The sequence below is a fragment of the Planococcus citri genome, chromosome 2 (assembly GCF_950023065.1).
Source record: "Planococcus citri chromosome 2, ihPlaCitr1.1, whole genome shotgun sequence".
Taxonomy (NCBI): domain Eukaryota; kingdom Metazoa; phylum Arthropoda; class Insecta; order Hemiptera; family Pseudococcidae; genus Planococcus; species Planococcus citri.
Window position 1 is genome coordinate 83,109,277 of NC_088678.1, and position 20,649 is coordinate 83,129,925.

Genomic DNA, 20,649 nt, shown 5'->3' on the forward strand with positions numbered 1-20,649 from the left:
ATTGCCAAAAAGAAGTTTTGTTTTTTGCAAAAATGTGCAGAAAATCACTTTTCTTTGGTCAAAATTTCCAAAAAAAAACAAATCAGTTTTTATAAAAAGTACCAGAATTACTTTTTTTCCCCAAAATTACAAAAAAAAATTCAATTTTTTTGTAAAAATTGTAGAAAAATCCATGTTTTGTCCAAATTTATTCAAATGCTTGTTTTTTAATCAAAATTGAAAAATAAGTTTTTTTTTGCAAAAATTGGTGACAAAATTAATTATGCGATTAAAATCCAAAAAAACTTCTCATTTTTACCAAAATTGCGAAAAATTCCACCTTTTGTAGATAATAACTGTATAAAAACGCCTATTTTTGTGAAGATTGCCCAAAAAATAAACAATTTTATAAAAATCAAAATTGTCATAAGCTTTTACTGCTTTTGTAGAAATTGCAAAAATCTTTCCTTTTTGTAAAAATTGTAAAGAACAGACATGTAGGTACATATTTTTGGAAAATTGTGTAATCCAATTTGAAAAAGATTAAGTTTGAGAAATGGCATAATGCTCAAAAAAAATTTTTGAAAACTGAAAAACAAAAAATTCACGTGGTAAACGTATTATAACGCCCCCCACCCCACAAAAAATATATTTGAAGACGTTGAAAATCCGATGAGTTAACGTTTAAAATTTCGATTCATTTTTCGGCCTCCAAAAAAAGGCGTAAAAAATCAAAGAGTTTAACCCCCCTCCCCCTCTCCTTCACGTTCACCTCTTCCTTCTCCTCCTGAAAACAACAGAAGTCGTAAATATTTTAAAACTGCCCTACCTTAAATCCATTTTTTTAATTTTGAAATTTCGCTGCATAATCTTGACCAAAAATTTAATAGAATATTGTAAAACGAAGAAAAGCTGAGAAAACTCAAAATTCAGGTAAAATAATATTGCAGAATGATGATTTTGTAATGTAATTTTATCAAAGTGAGTGGAATAAAAGGCAAAAAAACATCAAGTGTCACATAAGTAAAATGGAAGTTCTGTAGAATTGTGTTATACTGGGCAACAACTGCTTGAAAAATCATAAACTGATTAATTATTTTCCAAATTTGAGAAAAACGTTTAAAAAAATGATTCTTTCGTGAACGTGATTCGTGGCTCATGCATGATTGTTAATGAATCACAAATCACGAACCACAGCTTAAAAAAATGATTCGAATCACGGATCATAAATCGAGTCTGATAAAAGATTCGAATCACGATATTTTTGATCCGAATCGTGATTAAAATTGAATCACGATTCGAATCGTCCGCCATTCTGACACTGAGAAGATTTTTAAACCAATTTAACGAATCTTTCGTCGATCGAGTGATTCTTTACTTACTCGTATTATATTTCGAGCAATTTTTGCCTCTGCCTATATTCTCTCGGGTAAGTATGAATAAATATCGCTTATCAAATCACGGAAAAGGAAAGTGAGTTTCAATAAACGGTGCTTCGCTAACGTTATGGTACCTATGCATTAAAGATGATTTTTTTCCCCAACGTTTTCACGCAAATGTGAAATGAGTAGAGTACTAAGCGGAGAAATAGACCGAAACAGACGTACGTTTAATATGTGCGGGGGGGGGGGGGTCGTTTAGCAAATACGAAGGCAATTTACGTTTACGATGGTGTAAAGTCTGTAATAATGAGGATGCAAAAATGTCTATTACCTCGGCTCGGTATGGTATCGGGTAAAATGCTTGTTCGTATATATGTGTGCAATATTGTAGATATACCTACCTATACCTATGTATGTATGTATTTGTACCTACTTATAGTAGTTACAGTAGGAGTAGGAGTACGAAGAAACACATTACCACCTACCTATATCAGAGGGTTAAAAAGTAAGAGGGAAAAAAATCAAGAAGCCGCCATCGCCATGGTGCGAGGAAAGCTTAATATGGTACCGAGTATATTCGGGTAGCAGGTTGACTATACTTACTGGAAAATATCTTACTTTGCGATAGCATTAAATGTTATTATGGTTAAGTTCTCGTATTGCCGCAGATTTTCCTCGGGTGTGTTTACATTCTGCTCCCCTACTAACGCTGTATTCGTATGGTGGGTATTCGCACCTAACCTAGCTACATGTACGTATTAATGTGTACCTTACGAAGCCAAAACGCTTTGCCATCTTTTAGAGAGCAAATACAATATAACGAAAGATGCTACCACTGCACTGGCAGAAAAATATCGTAATGGAAATCTTGTTATACTATATAAGGCGAGAATATTAATGAACGGTTTCGTGTTTGGTGTTATGTTTGCAGTATTCGTTGTTACAAACGGCGGTTGAAGTATGTCGGTCGAAGGAACAGTGTCAGTTTCAAGTATCGTTGGGTAAATTCGGCGTCGAGCCGTGTCCAGGCTCTCAAGCGCAAGTTGAAGTAGAATACAATTGTCGACCGTGTAAGTACAACGATTTATGTTACATTTTGCTATACTTACGAGTATCTGTGTACAGTGTACACGAATTAACCCGTCGATCAAGTGGTCTAGTTTGAATTCGAAATGGCTACACGGAAAACGAATGGAATCGAGTGCTGTTTGTTGGCCGATTCGAGTACTTTACTTACTAGGTGCTCGGTCTCTCATTTGGGTACACCTATATTCGTTTTGTTATTTTTATGATTTTGATATGAGAACGATTCGTGGGCTACCTTTTCTCGCCAATTTCTTGTTGTGTGTATTTAACGAAGGTTGCGAGTTCGAATCCTCAATTTAAAAACTGAAATCGAGTCGTTCGCGAACGATTTTCTCAAAATGAACGAATCATTCGTGAACGACTGAACCATTACTACTAACTAATGTAGTAAGAAAGAACATGATAAAAGTTTGCCTTTTCGAATTCATCAATAAAAACTGAACCTGATTCGTTCGCGAATGATTCACTCAGAGACAAAAAATCATTCGCAAATCGGAATCATTTTATGAATCGAACTAGAAAAGAATTCTATCTACACCATAAAACTTGACATGAAAAATCCATCAACAAAAATTTGAGTTCATTCGTTCCCGAACGATGAATCGTTCGGGAACGACTGAAACTCTTGAAAATCCAACCAGTTAGATACCTAATGCATTATTTGATTAATCTATCAATGAAAATGGTGAATGATTCGTTCGCGAGTGATTTGCTCAGAACAGAAAAATCGTTCGCGAACGAATAAATCACTATAAAATCAAATGACACAACAAAACTTAGGGAAGTTTCAATTCTGTCGTCAAAATCTGGAATCATTTCGTTCACGAACGATTTTGCTCATAGTCCGGCATATGACAATAGAAGTAATTGCACCCCCCCCCCCCGGCGATCCTCCGGGACAACTTTTTTCTTAAAGGAGACATCCTAAGGAGCATTTTAAAGCAAACTTGCCCAAAAAAAAGTTGGCTTTACTTACAAAATGGCGGCCATTTTGATTGACAGGTCAGCCGAAATCGCAGATTATGCGTTTCAACATAGGACTTACACGAAACTTTTCAAACTTTACAAAAGTAGATCGAAAGATCATGCAACAATTTATCACGTGTGAAAATTTAAAGTGCTAAAGGGGGGCTTTCGATTTTTTGTGAATTTTTGAAAATCCAATTTAGGTCAAGGGTAATTCTCAGAAAAAGCGTCGATTTTGATATGCATAATTTTGAAAAACGAAAATCATTTTTTTGGAAAATTTCAAGTGGGAATCATTTGTATATGTGTCCCAGATACCTTTTCTAGTGTTGGCCTCAATTCAATCCCCCCACTGTGGACCCCGCCCTCCTAAAACGGCGATAATTAGAATTCGACCCTCATCGATGTGTAATATGTCGATTGACATGTTTTCAAGGTCGTAGAATTCGAATCTGGAGTTATTTTTTTTGTAGAGGTGGAGGGTGAGGCGTGGAGCAGAGTTCGAATCTGGACTTATTTTTTTGGTAGGGGTAGAGGTGAAGTGTAGGGAGGGAGAAAATGTAAAATTTTGCTTGTATTATCGTGTAATATGCCGACTAGCGCGATAAAAGTACAGCTGTCTGAAATTTGGCCAAGTCGAAGGACAAATGGGCGCTGGACAAGCCGAAGGACAATCTCAACGTTTTTTCGTTTCTAGCCTTACCTACTGGACATTATTCGATTTTTAACACGTAATAAATGTGTACTTATCATGTAGAATAACTTCCCGTGCTCAATTATTGGTTTTGGCGGGTTCATTGGCGTAAATGAAAACACCAAGCCGAAGGACACAGATTTTGCGAAATATCAAAACTTCACAGATAAGTACGATCAGAACGAGCTGTAATGTAGTTTTTAAAAAGAACGGTGCGGGGTAAAATTTCTATGAGAACAGCGAACCAGTGCAGCCACTCACCAGAAAAAAATGTTGGATTGGGAAGCTACCAAAAATAATTGAAAATTGCTCGAAAATTTGCGCAAAAAGTGTGTGACAGTTTTCAAATGTGAATTGTGAGCTTCCTATAGACTTATTGCAATTGCAATTTGCACAATAAGAGACCTTCATGTTCTATGATAATGAGAATGCGTCAATTTTTCCAAAAAAAAATGAAGTTCATGACACTTTATAACATTCATTTTCAAAAACATGATGTGTGACAGACAAGTCGAAGGACATTTGGGGTATAAAATCAAATGTACACCAATGAAAGGAGGGTCTAAAAACCTCAATACCATGTGTGAAATGTGTGCGGGGTCATTCTTGAATGGACCAAAAAAAAAAAAAAAAATTCATGCTAAAACCGTTGAGAAATTTGCCATGTACACGAATTTTACCTTTTTCTGAGAATTACCCTCAAAAATGAGGGGAAAAAAACAAAATTTTACCAAATTGACCAAGAAAGCTGAAATTTGGGATATACCCTATTTTCGACATGCCAAATCGATTGGAAACGGCTTCAACCTGTTTTGAGCAGTTCTGGAGCCTCCAGCATATTCTTGAAACTTGAAATTACCACAAAATTCCATCAAATTGGAGTTGGAGAGCTAAAATTGATTCTAAAAACTAATTTCAATACGCTACGAAGTACTGCAGGTAAATTTCAAGTCGTTTTGGCGCCTCCAGCGACTTTTTGAAAATTCTTGAAGCCTCCAGCAGATTTTCGAAACTCCAAATTCCCACAAAATTCCATAAAATTGGAGTTGTGAAGCTAAAATTTACTCTACACTCAATTTTAACACCCTCTGAAGACGACTTCAGGTCGGTTCAAGTCATTTTATGACCTCCAGCGACTTTTTCGTAAATTCTGGAGCCTCCAGCAGATTTTAGAAACTTTAAATTTTCACAAAATTTCATCAAATGGAGATGGAAAGCTGAAATTTACTCTACACTCCAATTTTAACACCCTCTGAAGACGACTTCAGGTGAGTTCAAGTCATTTTAGGACCTCCAGCGACTTTTTTGAAAATTACTGGAGCCTCATGTAGATTTTTGAAACTTGAAATTTCCCCAACATTAATTTATCAAATGGAGTTGGCGAGCTGAAATTTACTTCGCAGACTACATGGTGGTTTCTAAAGTTTTTGAAGCTTCCAGCTACTTTTAGGAAATTTCAATTTTCCAAAAAAACGTCATACAACCTTTCAAAAAGTCGCTGGAGGCTCCAAAACGACTTGAAATCCACCAGTAGTCAACTTCGTAGTGTATTGAAATTAGTTTGCAAGAATGAATTTCGACTTTCCGCCTCAGTTTGATGAAATTTTGGGGAAATTTCAAGTTCCGAAAATCTACTGGAGGCTCCCGTAATTTTCAAAGAGTCACTGGAGGCGCCAAAACGACTTGAAATTCACGTGCAGTACTTCGTAGCGCATTGAAATTAATTTTTAGAATAAATTTTAGCTATCCAACTCTAATTTGATGGAATTTTGTGGGAATTTCGAGTTTCAAAAATATGCTGGAGGCTCCAGAACTTCTCAAAACGGGTTGAAACCGTTTCCAATCGATTTGGCATGTCGAAAATAGGGTATATCCCAAATTTCAGCTTTCTTGGTCAATTTTGGTAAAATTTTGATTTTCCCCTCGTTTTTGGGCTAAATTTGATTTTCAAAAATTCACCAAAAATCGAAAAAGTCACTTTAGCACTTGAAATTTTGACAGGTGATAAATTTTTGCTTGATCTTTCGATCTACCTTTGTAAAGTTTGAAAAATTTCGTGCAAGTCCTAAGTATGTTGAAAATCAAAATCTGCGATTTCGGCTGACCTGTCAATCAAAATGGCCGCCATTTTGTGAGTAAGGCCAACTTTTTTTTGGGCAAGTTTGCTTTAAAATGTTCCTTAGGATGTCCCTTTTAAGAAAAAAGTTGTCCCGGAGGATCGCCGGGGGGGGGTGCAATTACTCATATTGTCATATGCCGGACTATCAGAATCAATAAATCAGTTATGGATGGCATCATGGCATGACGAAATTTCTCATTTTTAATCATGTAGTCAAAATCTGGAATCATTTCGTTCGCGAACGATTTTGCTCGGAATCAATTGATTATTCGAGAACGCACGAATCATTTAAAAATCAAATCAGTTACTGATGGCATGACGAAATTTCACATTTTTAATCCTGTCGTCAAAAACTCGAATCATTTCGTTCGCGAACGATTTTGCTCGGAATCAATTAATTATTAGAGAACGAATGAATCATTTGAAAATCAAATCAGTTAAGGATGGCTTGACGAAATTTCACATTTTTAATCCTGTTGTCAAAAACTTGAATCATTTCGTTCGCGAACGTTTGCTCGGAATCATTCAATTATTCGAAAACGAATGAATCAAGTATCATTTTTGATGTGAGAAGCCAATTTTTCTCTTCTCGATCCAACTAATGGTTGGAGAAAGGAAAAGGATAATACCTAATGTAGTTCGAGTGATGCGAGGGTGAATATTTTTGAAAATTGATGATTCGAGAAGTAAAACTCCGTTCTTTTTGGTAATTCTGTGATTTTTCCTGTTTGCCCTATACCTACCAATTCTTCTCAACTTTTTTCAGCTCACTTAATTTTTTACCAAAATTCTCAACTTTTCGCATAAATTTTTCTGTTTGAATGAAAGGGCGGGTGGAGGGGAGACACCCCCTCCAACACCCCTTCCCCTTTCCTCCCCTCCACTCATTCCCCACTGTTCGGTACCATTCTGGATTGTGGAAGCTCGAACGTCAATTCGCAACTTTTTTTTAATTCTTTCAATTTCTACAAAAATCTTTGCAAGTATCGATTTGCACATACATATAAGTACATACTGTAGGAGGCTAGGAGGCATCTATTTCTTTCTGTGTTTATGGGATGACTTGAGATGAGGTTTAGCGTGGTAGATATTGAGTATAAATACGATTGCCATCGGTGATACTTTTTTGAGGAAATTCCTACCATTGAGAAGATTAAACGCTTTTTTGATAGGGCATTTACGCATTTACTATTGGTACATTTATTGACTGACAAAAAAACTTGCTTCCTACGCGTCAACCAGAAAATTTGACATGATTGGCGTGTTCGTGACGACATCGACATTGACATTTATTCGGAAAGTGACGACAATGGCAACATCGCGTCTTGTCTCGCCACGTACTCGTAAGTACGCCAACGCGAAATGAAGAAAAACGAATACCTACGTGTAGCGTACATCTCTTGCTGGTGATCTGGTGTACGAGTATAAGCCTTTGCGTGTAAAATGTTGAAAATTTATCTCGAAAAGTTGGCGCATATTTGTTATACGAGTAACTAACGCGTTATCTAACATTGTGTTATGGAAACGACTTGGCTAATATTATTTGACAGGCGACGTTTTCCACGGCGTGATGGCGGCGCGGCGCTTCAACACTGCAGCGAGATACCTAAATACGTATAATATGGTACATGCTGGGTATGAGGTATACTCGTAGGTAATATACAGCTACAGCAGTATGCTTATATAAGAGTAGATAGATACGCCTGTCTGCCTGCTGCTTATACCTACAGCTATTTACCAACCAAAACTCTTATACGAGTATGTAGGTAGGTATTCGTCGACGAAACAACAGAACAGAAGCGAGTAGAGAAAGAGGATAAAAGGAAACGTGTAAAGTTTCACGAGACGCGACCGCCGCGACCTCGGCCTCGGCCTCGGTGGCCTCGCACCGAGCTGAGAAAAAGCTCGGCGGCGTGGCGCGGCGTGTTGATGGGCGAAGAATATTTTAATTTGATTGCTCGCCAAACGTGAAACGAAGCGACGGTGGAGTTAATTTTCTTCAAAGGCTTAATCGTGTAAGAGATATACGTATTCGGCGCGAATGGATTACGGAACTAAAACCATAAACCAAACTATCCGTGTGGCTTAAATTAATGGCGTAATTCCTGAATGCTCATTAATACGCGCGTTGATGCCTACATCCGCACAAAGCTCTGCTGAGTGCCGAGGGCTGAGGGCGCACATAAGACTCGCAGCGACGAAGACGACGCGACGAGGAGAAGATGGAGACGTGATGCAGGAATTATCATCATATTGAATCGATGTACGTACGCGAATACAGAGCTAGGAACTAGAATGCGATGAGGCAGATTACGATCCGCCTCCATGCCCTGCGAGTCCATCTACTACGCCGAAACCATTGTGCCCGAAGTAAATAATACGACTACGAGGTGATTAAACCTAACTGCGAAATTATTCAGAGTAGAATTACAGGCCATGTTATATCAATGTCAAAATGTGACGTAGCAAACGTTCAACTTACGGTCCCAGTCGAATAAATAGCGAGCAGGGTTTCCGAAAATCTGCCCTGTGCTCGTTTTGCTCTTTTTCTCAAACTTTCGCCGTTCTGTGCTCGCTTGCTTGCTTGCGAACTCGAAGCTGTAGACGACGTGATCGACGAGACGCAGACGACACAACATTATCAATCATTCGACGTTCGAGTTCGACGTCTCTGAAGTTTTCGTGGTGATGTTTCAACGAGCATCGAGCATGGTAGCCTGGTAGGCTTGTAAATTACTCGAAACGTACTTATATGTAGTAGGAGTAGAAGTACTGAAGACTTCTCAAGAGATACTCACCAGTGTCCTCTCGAGATTCTGATTTCTTTCTACATCAAACTGTGATAAAGAAAGCACAAATAATTACAGACAACTCTTGGCCAAGCGAGCTTGAAATTTTGGCATTCGGAGGTAGTGAGTGATTCATTCATTCTTGAATAATTTTTCGATTTTGAGCAAATCATTCACGAACGAATCACTTTCAATTCTTGTTGATGAATTTTAAAAAGTTCAATTTTGTCACGTGCTCTTTTTCTGGATTTGATTCATATGTAGATAGTGATTCGGTCGTTCTCGAATAGTTTTTCGATTTTGACCAAATCGTTCGCGAACGATATTTTACTCTTTTCAGAAAATCATTCACGAACGAGTCACTTTCAATTCTTGTTGATGAATTTTAAAAAGTTCAATTTTGTCACGTGCTCTTTTTCTGGTTTTTAATATGTAGATAGTGATTCGGTCGTTCTCGAATAGTTTTTCGATTTTGAGCAAATCGTTCGAGAACGATTTTTTTCTCGTTTCAGGAAATTATTCACAAACGAACCATTTTCAATTCTTGCTGATGTATTTTAAAAAGTTCAATTTTGTCACATAACCTTTTCTGAATTTGATTCATAAATAGTGATTCAGTCGTTCTCGAATCATTTTTCGATTTTGAGCAAATTGTTCGCGAACGAATCCTTTTCAATTCTTGTTGATGGATTTCAAAAAGTTCAATTTTGTCATGTGCTCTTTTTCTGGTTTTCAATTCATAGATAGTGATTCGGTCGCTCTCGAAAAAATTTTGATTTTGAGCAAATTGTTCGCGAACGATTTTTTTCTCCTTTTGAATATATTCAATTTTGTCACATGACCTTTCCTGAATTTGATTCATAGATAGTGATTCAGTCGTTCTCGAATTATTTTTCGATTTTGAGCAAATCGTGCGCGAACGAATCCTTTTTAATTCTTGTTGATGCATTTTAAAAAGTTCAGTTTTGTCATGTGCTCTTTTTCTGGTTTTTAATTCATAGATAGTGATTCGGTCGTTCTCAAAAAAATTTTCGATTTCAAACAAATCGTTCGTGAACGATTTTTTTCCCTTTCAAATAAATTCAATTTTGTCTTATGACCTTTCCTGAATTTGATTCATAGATAGGGATTCAGTCGTTCTCGACCAATTTTTCGATTTTGAGCAAATAGTTCCAGAACGATTTTTTCTCCTTTCATAAAATCATTCACGAACGAATCATTTTCAATTCTTCTTGATAGATTTTAAAAAGTTCAATTTTGTCACGTCCTCTAATTCAGTCGCTCTTGAATAATTCCTCGATTTTGAGCGAATCGTTCGCGAACGAATTGGATGTGGTTTTTGTAAAGAGGACCAAAACTGTCGAACTTCCTCATATCAGCTCTATCTGATTTTATTTTTCAGTGATTCATTCGTTCGCGAACGATTTTTTCTTCTCCGATAAAATCATTCACGAACGAATCATTCTCGAATGATTCATTATTTCTGAACAAATCGTTCGCGAACAAATCAATTCCAATTTTCATTGATAGATTTGTAATTTCAAATTTTATGACATAATGTTCGATTTATTTGCGACTCTTTCATTTGCAATCAATTTTTCGCCTTTGACCAAATCGTTCGCGAAAGGAATGACCTTCAGTTGTCGATGTGAATATTTGCTTTTACAGAGATTCATTCGTTCGCGATTGATTTTTTTTCTCTTCTGAGTGAATTGTTTGTGAAGAAGTGCGTATTTGATTTTTGAGTGATTCAGTCGTTCTCGAATGATTCATCGTTTTCGAGCGAATCTTTCGCAAACGAATCAATTCCAATTTTTGTGGATAGACTTGTAATTCCATGAAGATTTAATTAGAATGGTTTTTATATGGTTCGATTCATCAATTCACGAACGATTTTTTTTTGTCTCTGAGAATGAATCATTCACGAACTATTCATGTTCGATTCCTGTTGATGAGTTTGAATTTGAAAAAAATCAAGTTTCGTAAAATCTTTTCTTATTGGATTCAGTTAAGTAGTGATTTAGTCGTTCGCGAAGGATTTGTTCATCTTGAACAAGTCGTACGTTAACGAAATGAGCCCACTTCAGAACTACAAGATCAGAGATCTCAGGTTTGTCGTTTTTTCTATGCCTAATTTTTTGATTTTACGAGTGATTAATTCGTTCGCGAACGTTTTTTTCTCGCTCAGAGCGAATCGTTTGTGAATGATTCATTCACAATTCTTATTTATGGTCTGAAGAACGTCTTGTTTTGATTTGATTTTTATTTGATATCATTTTACATCTGGTTCGATTTATTGGGTAAGTAATTCATTCATTCGCGAACGATTTTTTCGCCTCTGAATAAATCATTTGCAAACGAGTAAATTTCAATTATTCACCTTCAGTTTGGCAATATTTTTATAATATTTTTCATCTTACTGTGCCAATTTTCACGGTTTTTGACGATTTTTGGAATACCTAATTTTTCAGTTCTATATCAAGTCAAAAGTTTGTCGTTTTCAATCATTTTTTAATAATTTTTCTATTTTATCAAGTGACGACGTTACGGAAATAGGATATTTTGTCTGACCTGTAATACGGCGCATAAATAGATAGGTAGATAGAAAAGGTATCTGTGATGAAGAAGTTCCTTTATATCACTATAAATGGAGCAATGGCAATTTTCAAAGCTCGCTAGATAGGTCCACTGTATGCAACGTAGAAGCAATTAAAATAACGTTTGCGGGTCGTTTCATTAACAAGCTCTCTAAATAACCGAATAAGTACTTAGCCTGTTTAGTAATTGCATTCGAAAATCAGATATTCGTTTCTCGTCGATTATGCTCGATAAATATAGTAAGTGCGATCGGGCTAAACGCTAAACGAAGTAGAAAGTTTTTTTTTCCTTCAATAAAATATCCGACGTATACGTTTGGGTTTCACGCTAGACTAAAATTTTAGGCACCATTGATGATGTTTTTGCGTTGAACTCTTTCGACACGTTGATAATTCTATATAGCGAGTCGGCCCTGCCAGCGCTGGCTGCGCGTACAAAAGCTCGTGAAATCCTTAATTAACACTCATCCTACAATTAATTTTCTTCCATTGTTCGGTATCTATATTCTTACAGTTAATTTTGTTTGAATAGCTCAATCTTATCCTAAAATATCCGGCCCCGGCGCGGCTCGGCGCAACGTGGCGAATAAATGGCTGAGCTATTTTAAGTGAACCACCATTCCTCGCCGGGACCCATTCTGGCAGGCTCTTTATCCCTTCGCTGGTGCGTTTCGAGTACCCGAAAGGAAATCTCGATGATAATATTAAGTACGATGGGTATATCCTCGCGCAGTGTGGTTCAGATTGCAGTTGTGCAAGCCAAAATTTGGGGAATTTTCTAAATTGACTATTTTACCCTTCGTCTTGATACGTGTAGCTTACGTTAAACGTACCTATACTCAGTTTAAAAAAACAGCACAAGTTGCTGTTTGAGAATTGGAAAAGTAACTGGAAATGAATATTTTTAATCATAATCCACGAGTCTTGCTAAAGTTGTGCTGAAAAAGTTTGATCGGAGCTAAGCGGGTTCTGCGCCAGGAGTAAAAAATTGACACTCGATTGTCTGAGAAGAATCAGAGCAGGAAAAATATCATTCGTTCTCCTTTTTTTAATGTTTGAACGACTCTGGACCATTTTGAAACGACTTGGGGAACCAAATTTCAGTCATTTATGTCGATTTAATCGAAATTTTTATATTTTTTGAATGAGAAATGGTACCTACAAATTTGAATTCTCAAAAATTCGCCAACTAAGAATCAAAAAATGAATTTCACTACTGGAACGAATTCTATCAGAAATGGTCAAGGACCTAAATGTAGACATAGTCGCTATTCAAGAAACGCACAGACCTCATGCAGCACACTAGCCAAAAATCACTGGAATGAAGATGGTAATCAACAGACCACACAAGAAATATGGTAGTGCCATCCTAGTCAAACAGAATATGGAGATACTTGCTGCCTCTTGCACCAATGATGATGATATAGAGATTCTGACAGTGGACATTGGAGACTGCCTGATAACATCAATCTACAAACCACCAAATGCTGATTTCAAATGGCCAAACAACCCTAACATAGGCACCCAGCAAAAACATATTGTGATTGGAGATTTTAACAGCCATGGAGTGAGCTGGGGGTACACTGAGAATGACTCAAATGGAGATTTGGTGGGAAAATGGGCTGATGGAAACCAACTGCGCCTTATCTTTGATCCTAAATTACCAGCCTCATTCAACAGCAGGCGATGGAAACGTGGCTATAACCCAAATAACATCTTCGTGTCAGAGCAAATGTCACATCTTTGCTGGAAGCTGGTTGCCAATCCCATACCTCATACCCAGCATAGGCCAATAAACTGTGAGGTTAGAGCAGCAGTCTGTCCAATCAGAAGTGCGAACCCACCACCAAAATTCAACTTTGAAAAGGCTGATTGGGAATCCTTTACTCAGGAGCTGGATGCAGAGGTAGATAACATCATACCAGTACCAGAAAATTATGATCTTTTTAATGCAGTCCTTAAACGAATCTCAGTCAAGCACATCCCAAGAGGAGCAAGGAGAGAGTACATCTCTGGTATGAAACCAAGCCTCATCACACAGTACAACGAATATGTTGATAAATTTAATTAAAATCCATTTGATGATGATACCATACAGCTTGGAGATAAACTTGCAGCGGAGATAGCTCAGTCAAGGCAGGAGAACTGGCAGGGACTGGTAGAAGATCTCAATTTTGGCAAGGACAGTCGAAGAGTGTGGCACCTGCTCAAGAGACTGAATGGAGAAAAAAGTCAAGCAAGGAGTTTCACTCAGACAACAACAAACCAGATTGCTCACCAGTTGCTCATAAATGGAAAGACAAATGGTAGAATTAAGAGCAAGAAAATTATTCGTAATTAAGCAGAGGAAGTAAATAACATTTCATCACCATTCACATACTCCGAGGTCACAGCAGCTATAAGCTCAGCCAAAAATCAAAAAGCAGCAGATGTTGATAAAATGTATGTGGAGCAGATAAAGCATTTTGAGCCAAAAACTGTTACATGGATCCAGGAATTGTACAACACCTGTGTAGAAACATCAAAAATACCTCGATCATGGAGACAGGCCCATGTCATTGCTATCCAAAAGCCAGGCAAAGACCCAAATGACCCTAAAAATTACCACCCTATATCGTTACTATGTCACCTGTATAAGATATTTGAGCGAGTGGTCCTAAATCGAGTAGCTGAGCATATTGACAAGAACCTAATCAGTCAGCAGACAGGTTTCAGACCTGCGAAATCTTGTATTGGTCAGGTCCTGAGTTTAACACAGCACATTGAGGATGGTTTTGAACAGCTCAAGGTCACTGGTGCTGTGTTTGTGGACCTCATAGCAGTGTTTGACACAATATGTCATTGGTTACTTTGGTACAAGATTTATGAACTGATCAGGGACTACAAATTTACAGAAATCATCACAAAACTGCTTAACCCTTTCGCACCAAATTTTGGTTTTGCATCCCACCTCCAATTTTTTTACATTAAATCGTTCCTTGGGCATCTCTAAGTAACATAAGTTTGTTACCGATTTCTTCCTCAACTCACACTCAAGATATTGAGGTGGGAACACGTATGTCCCAGCCGTGGACTTTGAAAATTTGTCCCGGGACAGCATATGTCCCAGCAGTGCTTAAAATTTGCAAAAATTGCTGGGACAAGTGGGACAATACCAATAATATCATTCCAGTATGCAAAAAGTCATGTAAAAAATTTGTATTTTGGACGCAAATGAGAAAAAATTTCAAAAAAACACTTTTGCTAATAAAATCTTACAATTTCAAAAAATTGACATTTTTATGAAATTTTACCAAAATTCAGACATCAATTTCTTTTGACAGAGGATTTCTCTGTGAGTAATGCATCAAATTTGATGAAATTTGGACATGATATGCAGAAAAACATTCCTGACAGACTGAAATCGTCCTTTTTTCGATTTCTTGAGAAAATAACACCCAAATAAACAGCTCAAAAATATGAAAAAATTATTGAATAAAACTTATTTACGTTTTTTTTTTGAATTTGCTCACTCAAAAATAAATCAAAATTAATTTTTTTTATACCAAAATGTACGTAGCTTATTCTATCTATTTTCAAATATAAATTTGTTGCCGGGCACAATCACTCCCTGTGTTTGCAATAAATTTTTAAATACTATCAACTGGTTGCTCAGATTTCACATTTTCACTAAAAAACACGTTTTTGCGGAAAAAATAATTCACAGTGTTGTTATAACACGAGCGAAAAAATTGGGAGTGGTCTCAATCGATTCCTGACACTTTACTCTACTAATGGGACCCAGCCCACGTGAAAAATGTGTCCCAGAACTTCCCAGCAGATTTGTTCAAAGTTGCTGGGACATATGCTGTCCCAGCCGGCGAGAAAGGGTTAATGACTGGAGGTTCTATGTGACTTTTGATGAAAAGAACAGCACTTGGAGAAGGCAAAAGAATGGCTGGCCACAGGGAAGTGTCCTGTCACCCATCCTTTTTAATATCTACACCAATGACCAATCAATCGGAGGACCTGTACGTTGCTTCCCCTATGCAGACAACTTGGCGCTCACAGCACAGTGTGACACATTTGTAGAGGTGGAAGACACGCTGAATCAGGCAATAGAAGAACTCGACGAATACTATAAAGCCAACCACCTCAGGCCAAATTTATCCAAGACAGAAACCTATTCATTCCACCTGTGAAACCGTGAGGCCAAGAGACAGCTCAACATCCAATGGGGAAACACTGCACTGAATCACAATGACCACCCCAAATATCTAGGAGTGACACTGGATAGATCACTCACCTACCGGCAACACTTTGAAAAAACCAAAATGAAAGTGGCTGCTAGAACAAATCTGATCCAAAAGCTGGTAGGTAGCAGATGGGGAGCTAAACCACAGGTCCTGCACACATCAGCACTAGTGTTGCGTTACTTAGTTGCAGAATAAGCTTGCCCAGCATGGGGACGATCAGCACATGCTAAAAAAGTATATGTACCCCTGAATAAAGCCTGCTGATTGGTGACAGGATGCCTCAGACCAACTCCACTCACAGCTCTGCATTGTTTCGCAGGGATTGCAACACCGGAAGTGCGTAGGGAGGTGGCTGCCAGAGCAGAAAAAACTAATGCAGTACACAACCTCCTACACCCCATGCATGGCTACAACGAATTACCAGAGAGCAGACTAAAATCTAGACACAGTTTCCTGAGAACAGTGAATGAATTGAGTGCTCCTGCCGAAGTTGAAAGCTTTCAAATCTGGAACACAACATCAAGTAGCAATACTATGAGCGAATCGTTGCCCCAAGGCAACCAACTGAAGTACAGCCTCTGGAAAACGCTGAATAGAATTAGAAGTGTAACAACACGCTCAAAATCCAACCTACACAGATGGCACTTAGCTGATGACGATCTGTGCTAATGTGGCGGGGTACAAGATGACAGACACATTTTCAGGTGTTGTTGCTTATAATATGGTGATTTCGACGCAGACAAACTGGACCAGACAATTGATGACGACGGGATGAAGTTCCTCGAGTACTGGAATAAGAAGGGAATTTAGATACTTAGTATTGCCGACCGGACAAGAGAAAAAAAAAAAAAACTTCTGGAATTTTTAGCTGGTGGTGTACTCCGGAATCTTCATTCAATTCCTTTTTGTTCGGTTGAAAATTTTTTGACCTGGTTGAGATACCTACTTTCCTCGTTGGGAATGGTTGACAAAACCTCGACCTGAAATTTGATACATACATTAGTTACGCTACAGCTGTATGAAATAGTTACTACATGATCATATTTATACGGATGTGAGAGCACCTGGGCTACTTTATCGACGAACGTGACAATCGAATAAGAAAAGCGTGCACACAGCAGGGAAAAGGCGAAGGAAAAAAAAGTGGAAAAATTACGCGTACCGATACACACAATAATACATCCATTTGCGAACTTATATTCGTATCTGTCCGCATAAGCCGCGCCGGAATGGAAGAGTTAAAGCCTAAGAGTAAAATTTATAGCTCCTTTGGATAAAATATAATCCGTAAAGAACCCAACAATACCCCGATAATATCACGCGAGCATATTTTCCACTTAAATATGAACGCTGTCAAGCTCGCAGATCGCAGCTCGTAGCTCGCTGCTCGCCCGTTGGCATAACGTGGCGCACGCGTCTCCTCGGACGCGTAACCGTTATACACGCCGCGCTCGTCTCTCATAACTAAAAAAAAAAAGAAGAAGAGAAAACGAAAAAAAGCAAAAAACGCAAAAAAAATAGAAGCGAAATGAGCGAGAGAAAAAAATGCGCTCGTTCAGGTGTGACTTCAGCAACTCATTTGACAACGCCTTTCCATCGTTTGATTTACTGTTCGCCAACTGATACCGAAATAAAAAATAACTTCCACTCGACCTTTTGCTTTTCTTCCTCTCGCACTCGCGCTCCGGCTCGGGCTGCCTGCTCTATGGTTTTTTATCTGCAAAGATATAATGTAATCCTAGCGATTTTTCCAATAAAAGCTGAAAAATATTTACGTCTAAAAATTTTATAGCGTACACCAGCTCTACGCGAGATTTTTTCTCGAGTGTTGCGCGCTGCTGCTTCTTCTCTGCTTCTCTCGTTCGCTCATTCGCCGACCGTTTTTCAAAACGACAAACCTTATCGTATAAAGATATTTGTTAAAACTTTCTAGCCCGAAAAACGTACACCGGGCCCAATTTCTACCGCCGATACATCATAAAAAAGAAAAAAAAACGAACAGAGAAGCAGAAAATTGAGCCGCGTACCTAAAATTTTCGAATACATAATCGACTCGGGTCGAAACGCAAACGCGCTTCGCTCGTATGTAAAATCTGTCTCACGCAATAACCTCTGCTTCTCTATCGTGGAGATGAAAAAAAAAAGCTAAACTAAGCGTAGGCTATCGTAAAAAATTCTTTACTTTTATACGAATCGTCTAGAAAATAAAGTAAAAACCTTCGCCCTTGTGCAGTTTTTCATCATGTATACGTTGCCCGTTGACCACCAGCATCGATGATACAAATGCCAATATATGTAGCGAGCCTTGCCAGTGTACTTTTGCTTATCTGGTATCGACGACAGATTCGATTTTACTACCGTATCTATACTTAAATCTACGAGCATGTGACGGTTAAAGTTGTGTTTTTTGCCCAAACCTGCACGAATAACGAGACAGAACTGCTGAAAAATATCGTTGTTTTACTAGCCGGATAAATTTCCATCTTTTTTCGCAAAGCTGCGTTCATTTTTGGCATCAGCTTTTCGTCAAATTCAATATGAAAGCATCAAGACGAAGGATAAAAGGTGAACATGCATCATAACTTGTAGTTTTGAGGCACTCTGGATCCTCCAGCGATTTTTTAATTTTCTCCAAAAATTCCAAATCTCTCTGTAAGAGCCAAAAATGAACTTTGGCACCTGTAACACTTAGAGCAGTGCTTATTGGACACCCTATTAACCGTTTTCGTTACGTAAATTCTTGGAAAATTTAATCGCTTTCGATCTGAAAGTTGAAAAATTCTCTGGCTCCGATGTTCTCTCAGAGAATGGAGCGATTTTTTTGATATTTTCTTACATAGGTGAGGCCCAACTTGAGGCAAGGGACGCTGTAATAAATGCAATTGCTCGAGTAGCTTTTCGAGTACTTGATTGAAATTAATTACGAAAATTTATACCAAAAAAATGTTGGAAACAAAAATGTTGAATAAATTATAAATGTTCCCAAAGAAAAATCAAAGTAGGTCAAGAAGGCACAACTAAACATAGAACCAATGTAGGTGGCAAAGGCACGTGAAAAACTGATTCCTTCGATTAAACCGTATAGGTATGGTTGAGATTTAAAAATTACACAGATGTCAAAATATTGATTCAATTTCCACCTCAATTGTTCAATTTAATGAATTTATGGGCATCCACTCGATCAACATTGGATCATTATCGAGTCTCGACGCATAAAACCAATGAGTGAGTTCTGCGCCAGGAGGAGTTTTCTACTGAACAATTGAGTATTTGAGCGATGAATCGATAACTTCACAAAATTGAAGATCCCTCCATGAAATTAAATCATGGACGAAGTCCAACTATCGAGCGTTGATGCACCAAAACGATGAGCGGGTTCTGCGCCAGGAGGAGTTTTCTTCACTGAAAAATTTAGGACTTAAGCGATGTATGTATCAATAACTCAACATGTCTCCTCCATGAAATTGAACCACAGGCAAAGTTCAACAATCAGGCATTGAAGCACCAAACTGATAAGGGGGTTCTGCGCCAGGAGGAGTTTATCTCTTTGAAAAATCGAGGATTGAAGCGTTGTATCAATAACTCAACAAGACTAGAAAGTTCCTCAAAGACGTTACGAGGGAATGTGTCGTTTGAAGGGGGAGAGGGAGCCCCGACAAACCACCTCGACTTTCAATTCGAGGTCGAGTTTTGATCGAGTAGAAATCGGTGGATATTTTTGATCATGTTTTTGAAGATTTTGAGAATCGACAAAAAATATCGAAATAATCGACTGATAGTTTTCAACAATTTTAAACAAAAATGTAAGATTGATGGAAACTTGATCCTAAATCTTCCTTTATTATAGTACTTCAATCGGTACCTAACGGTTTCGAGATGAAAATTCAAATTGATTTTAGGTCGATTTCTTGCTGAAGGCCTGAACTTGACTGCAAATGTTCGTTGATTTTTCTTTCTCTATAGACATGAATTATGCATAGGTACATAAGTCGAAGTCAATTATAGGGCGATTTTTACCAAGTCATAAAAATGACGCGAAAATCGATTAAAAATTGTTCTAAAATTGTGATATCATAATCGATGACTTTTTTTAAATTTCAAAGTTGAATCGATTTTTACCTATTTTTTTCTCGAATGAAAATATGTCAAAAATCGATTTAAAATTGTTGCAAAATGGTAGTAATAGGTATATTTTTCCTAATTACCTAATAACTTTTTAAATCAGAAGTTGGATCTATTTTTCATCAATTTTTGTCAAAATGATGCAATGTGAAACCTTGATGTGAAATATTTATCGATTTTGCCTTGAAAATAGACATTAATTTAGCACAAATAAAAGTTGGAAGTTGATTTTAAGCCTATTATGACTCAGAAAAAAATGGTGTGAAAATTGATTCAAAATTGTTAAATACTTGCGCTGTTGTAATCAGCAGTTTTTTCAATTTAAAAAATTAAATCAATTTTCTATCGATTTTTTGGTGAAATGAAAATTGTCAAAACTTTACACGAAATGCATCAATTTTTTCTTAAAAATATATCTACAATTTTTTCTGCACATTGAAGTTGAAGTTGATTTTGACTAATTTTTGCTGAGAAATGAAAATGGTGTGAAAATCGCTTTAAAATTTTATGGTCGATTTACATCACAGAAGTATGCAGCAAAAGTAGACTAAATTAGTCTTTTGGCCTTTGAAGATCAAATTCAAAAAAGATCAGAACATTTTCGACTTTTGAAAATACAATTCAAGAAATGAAACCCCGTGGTTTTTGGTAGGTGATTCTTTGATTCTCCCTACTTACAC

General features: G+C 37.4%; 1 protein-coding gene across 2 annotated transcripts in view; it reads left to right on the top strand.

The window, feature by feature from the left end:
* Positions 1-20,649, top strand: part of LOC135838077 (protein eva-1 homolog C) — a 537,512-nt gene that overhangs the window by 475,995 nt on the left and 40,868 nt on the right. For both annotated transcript variants that reach the window (XM_065353629.1, XM_065353627.1), the window contains one exon: positions 2,293-2,431. In XM_065353629.1, coding sequence (XP_065209701.1) covers positions 2,293-2,431 — 139 coding nt within the window. The remainder of the gene's footprint in view (positions 1-2,292; positions 2,432-20,649) is intronic.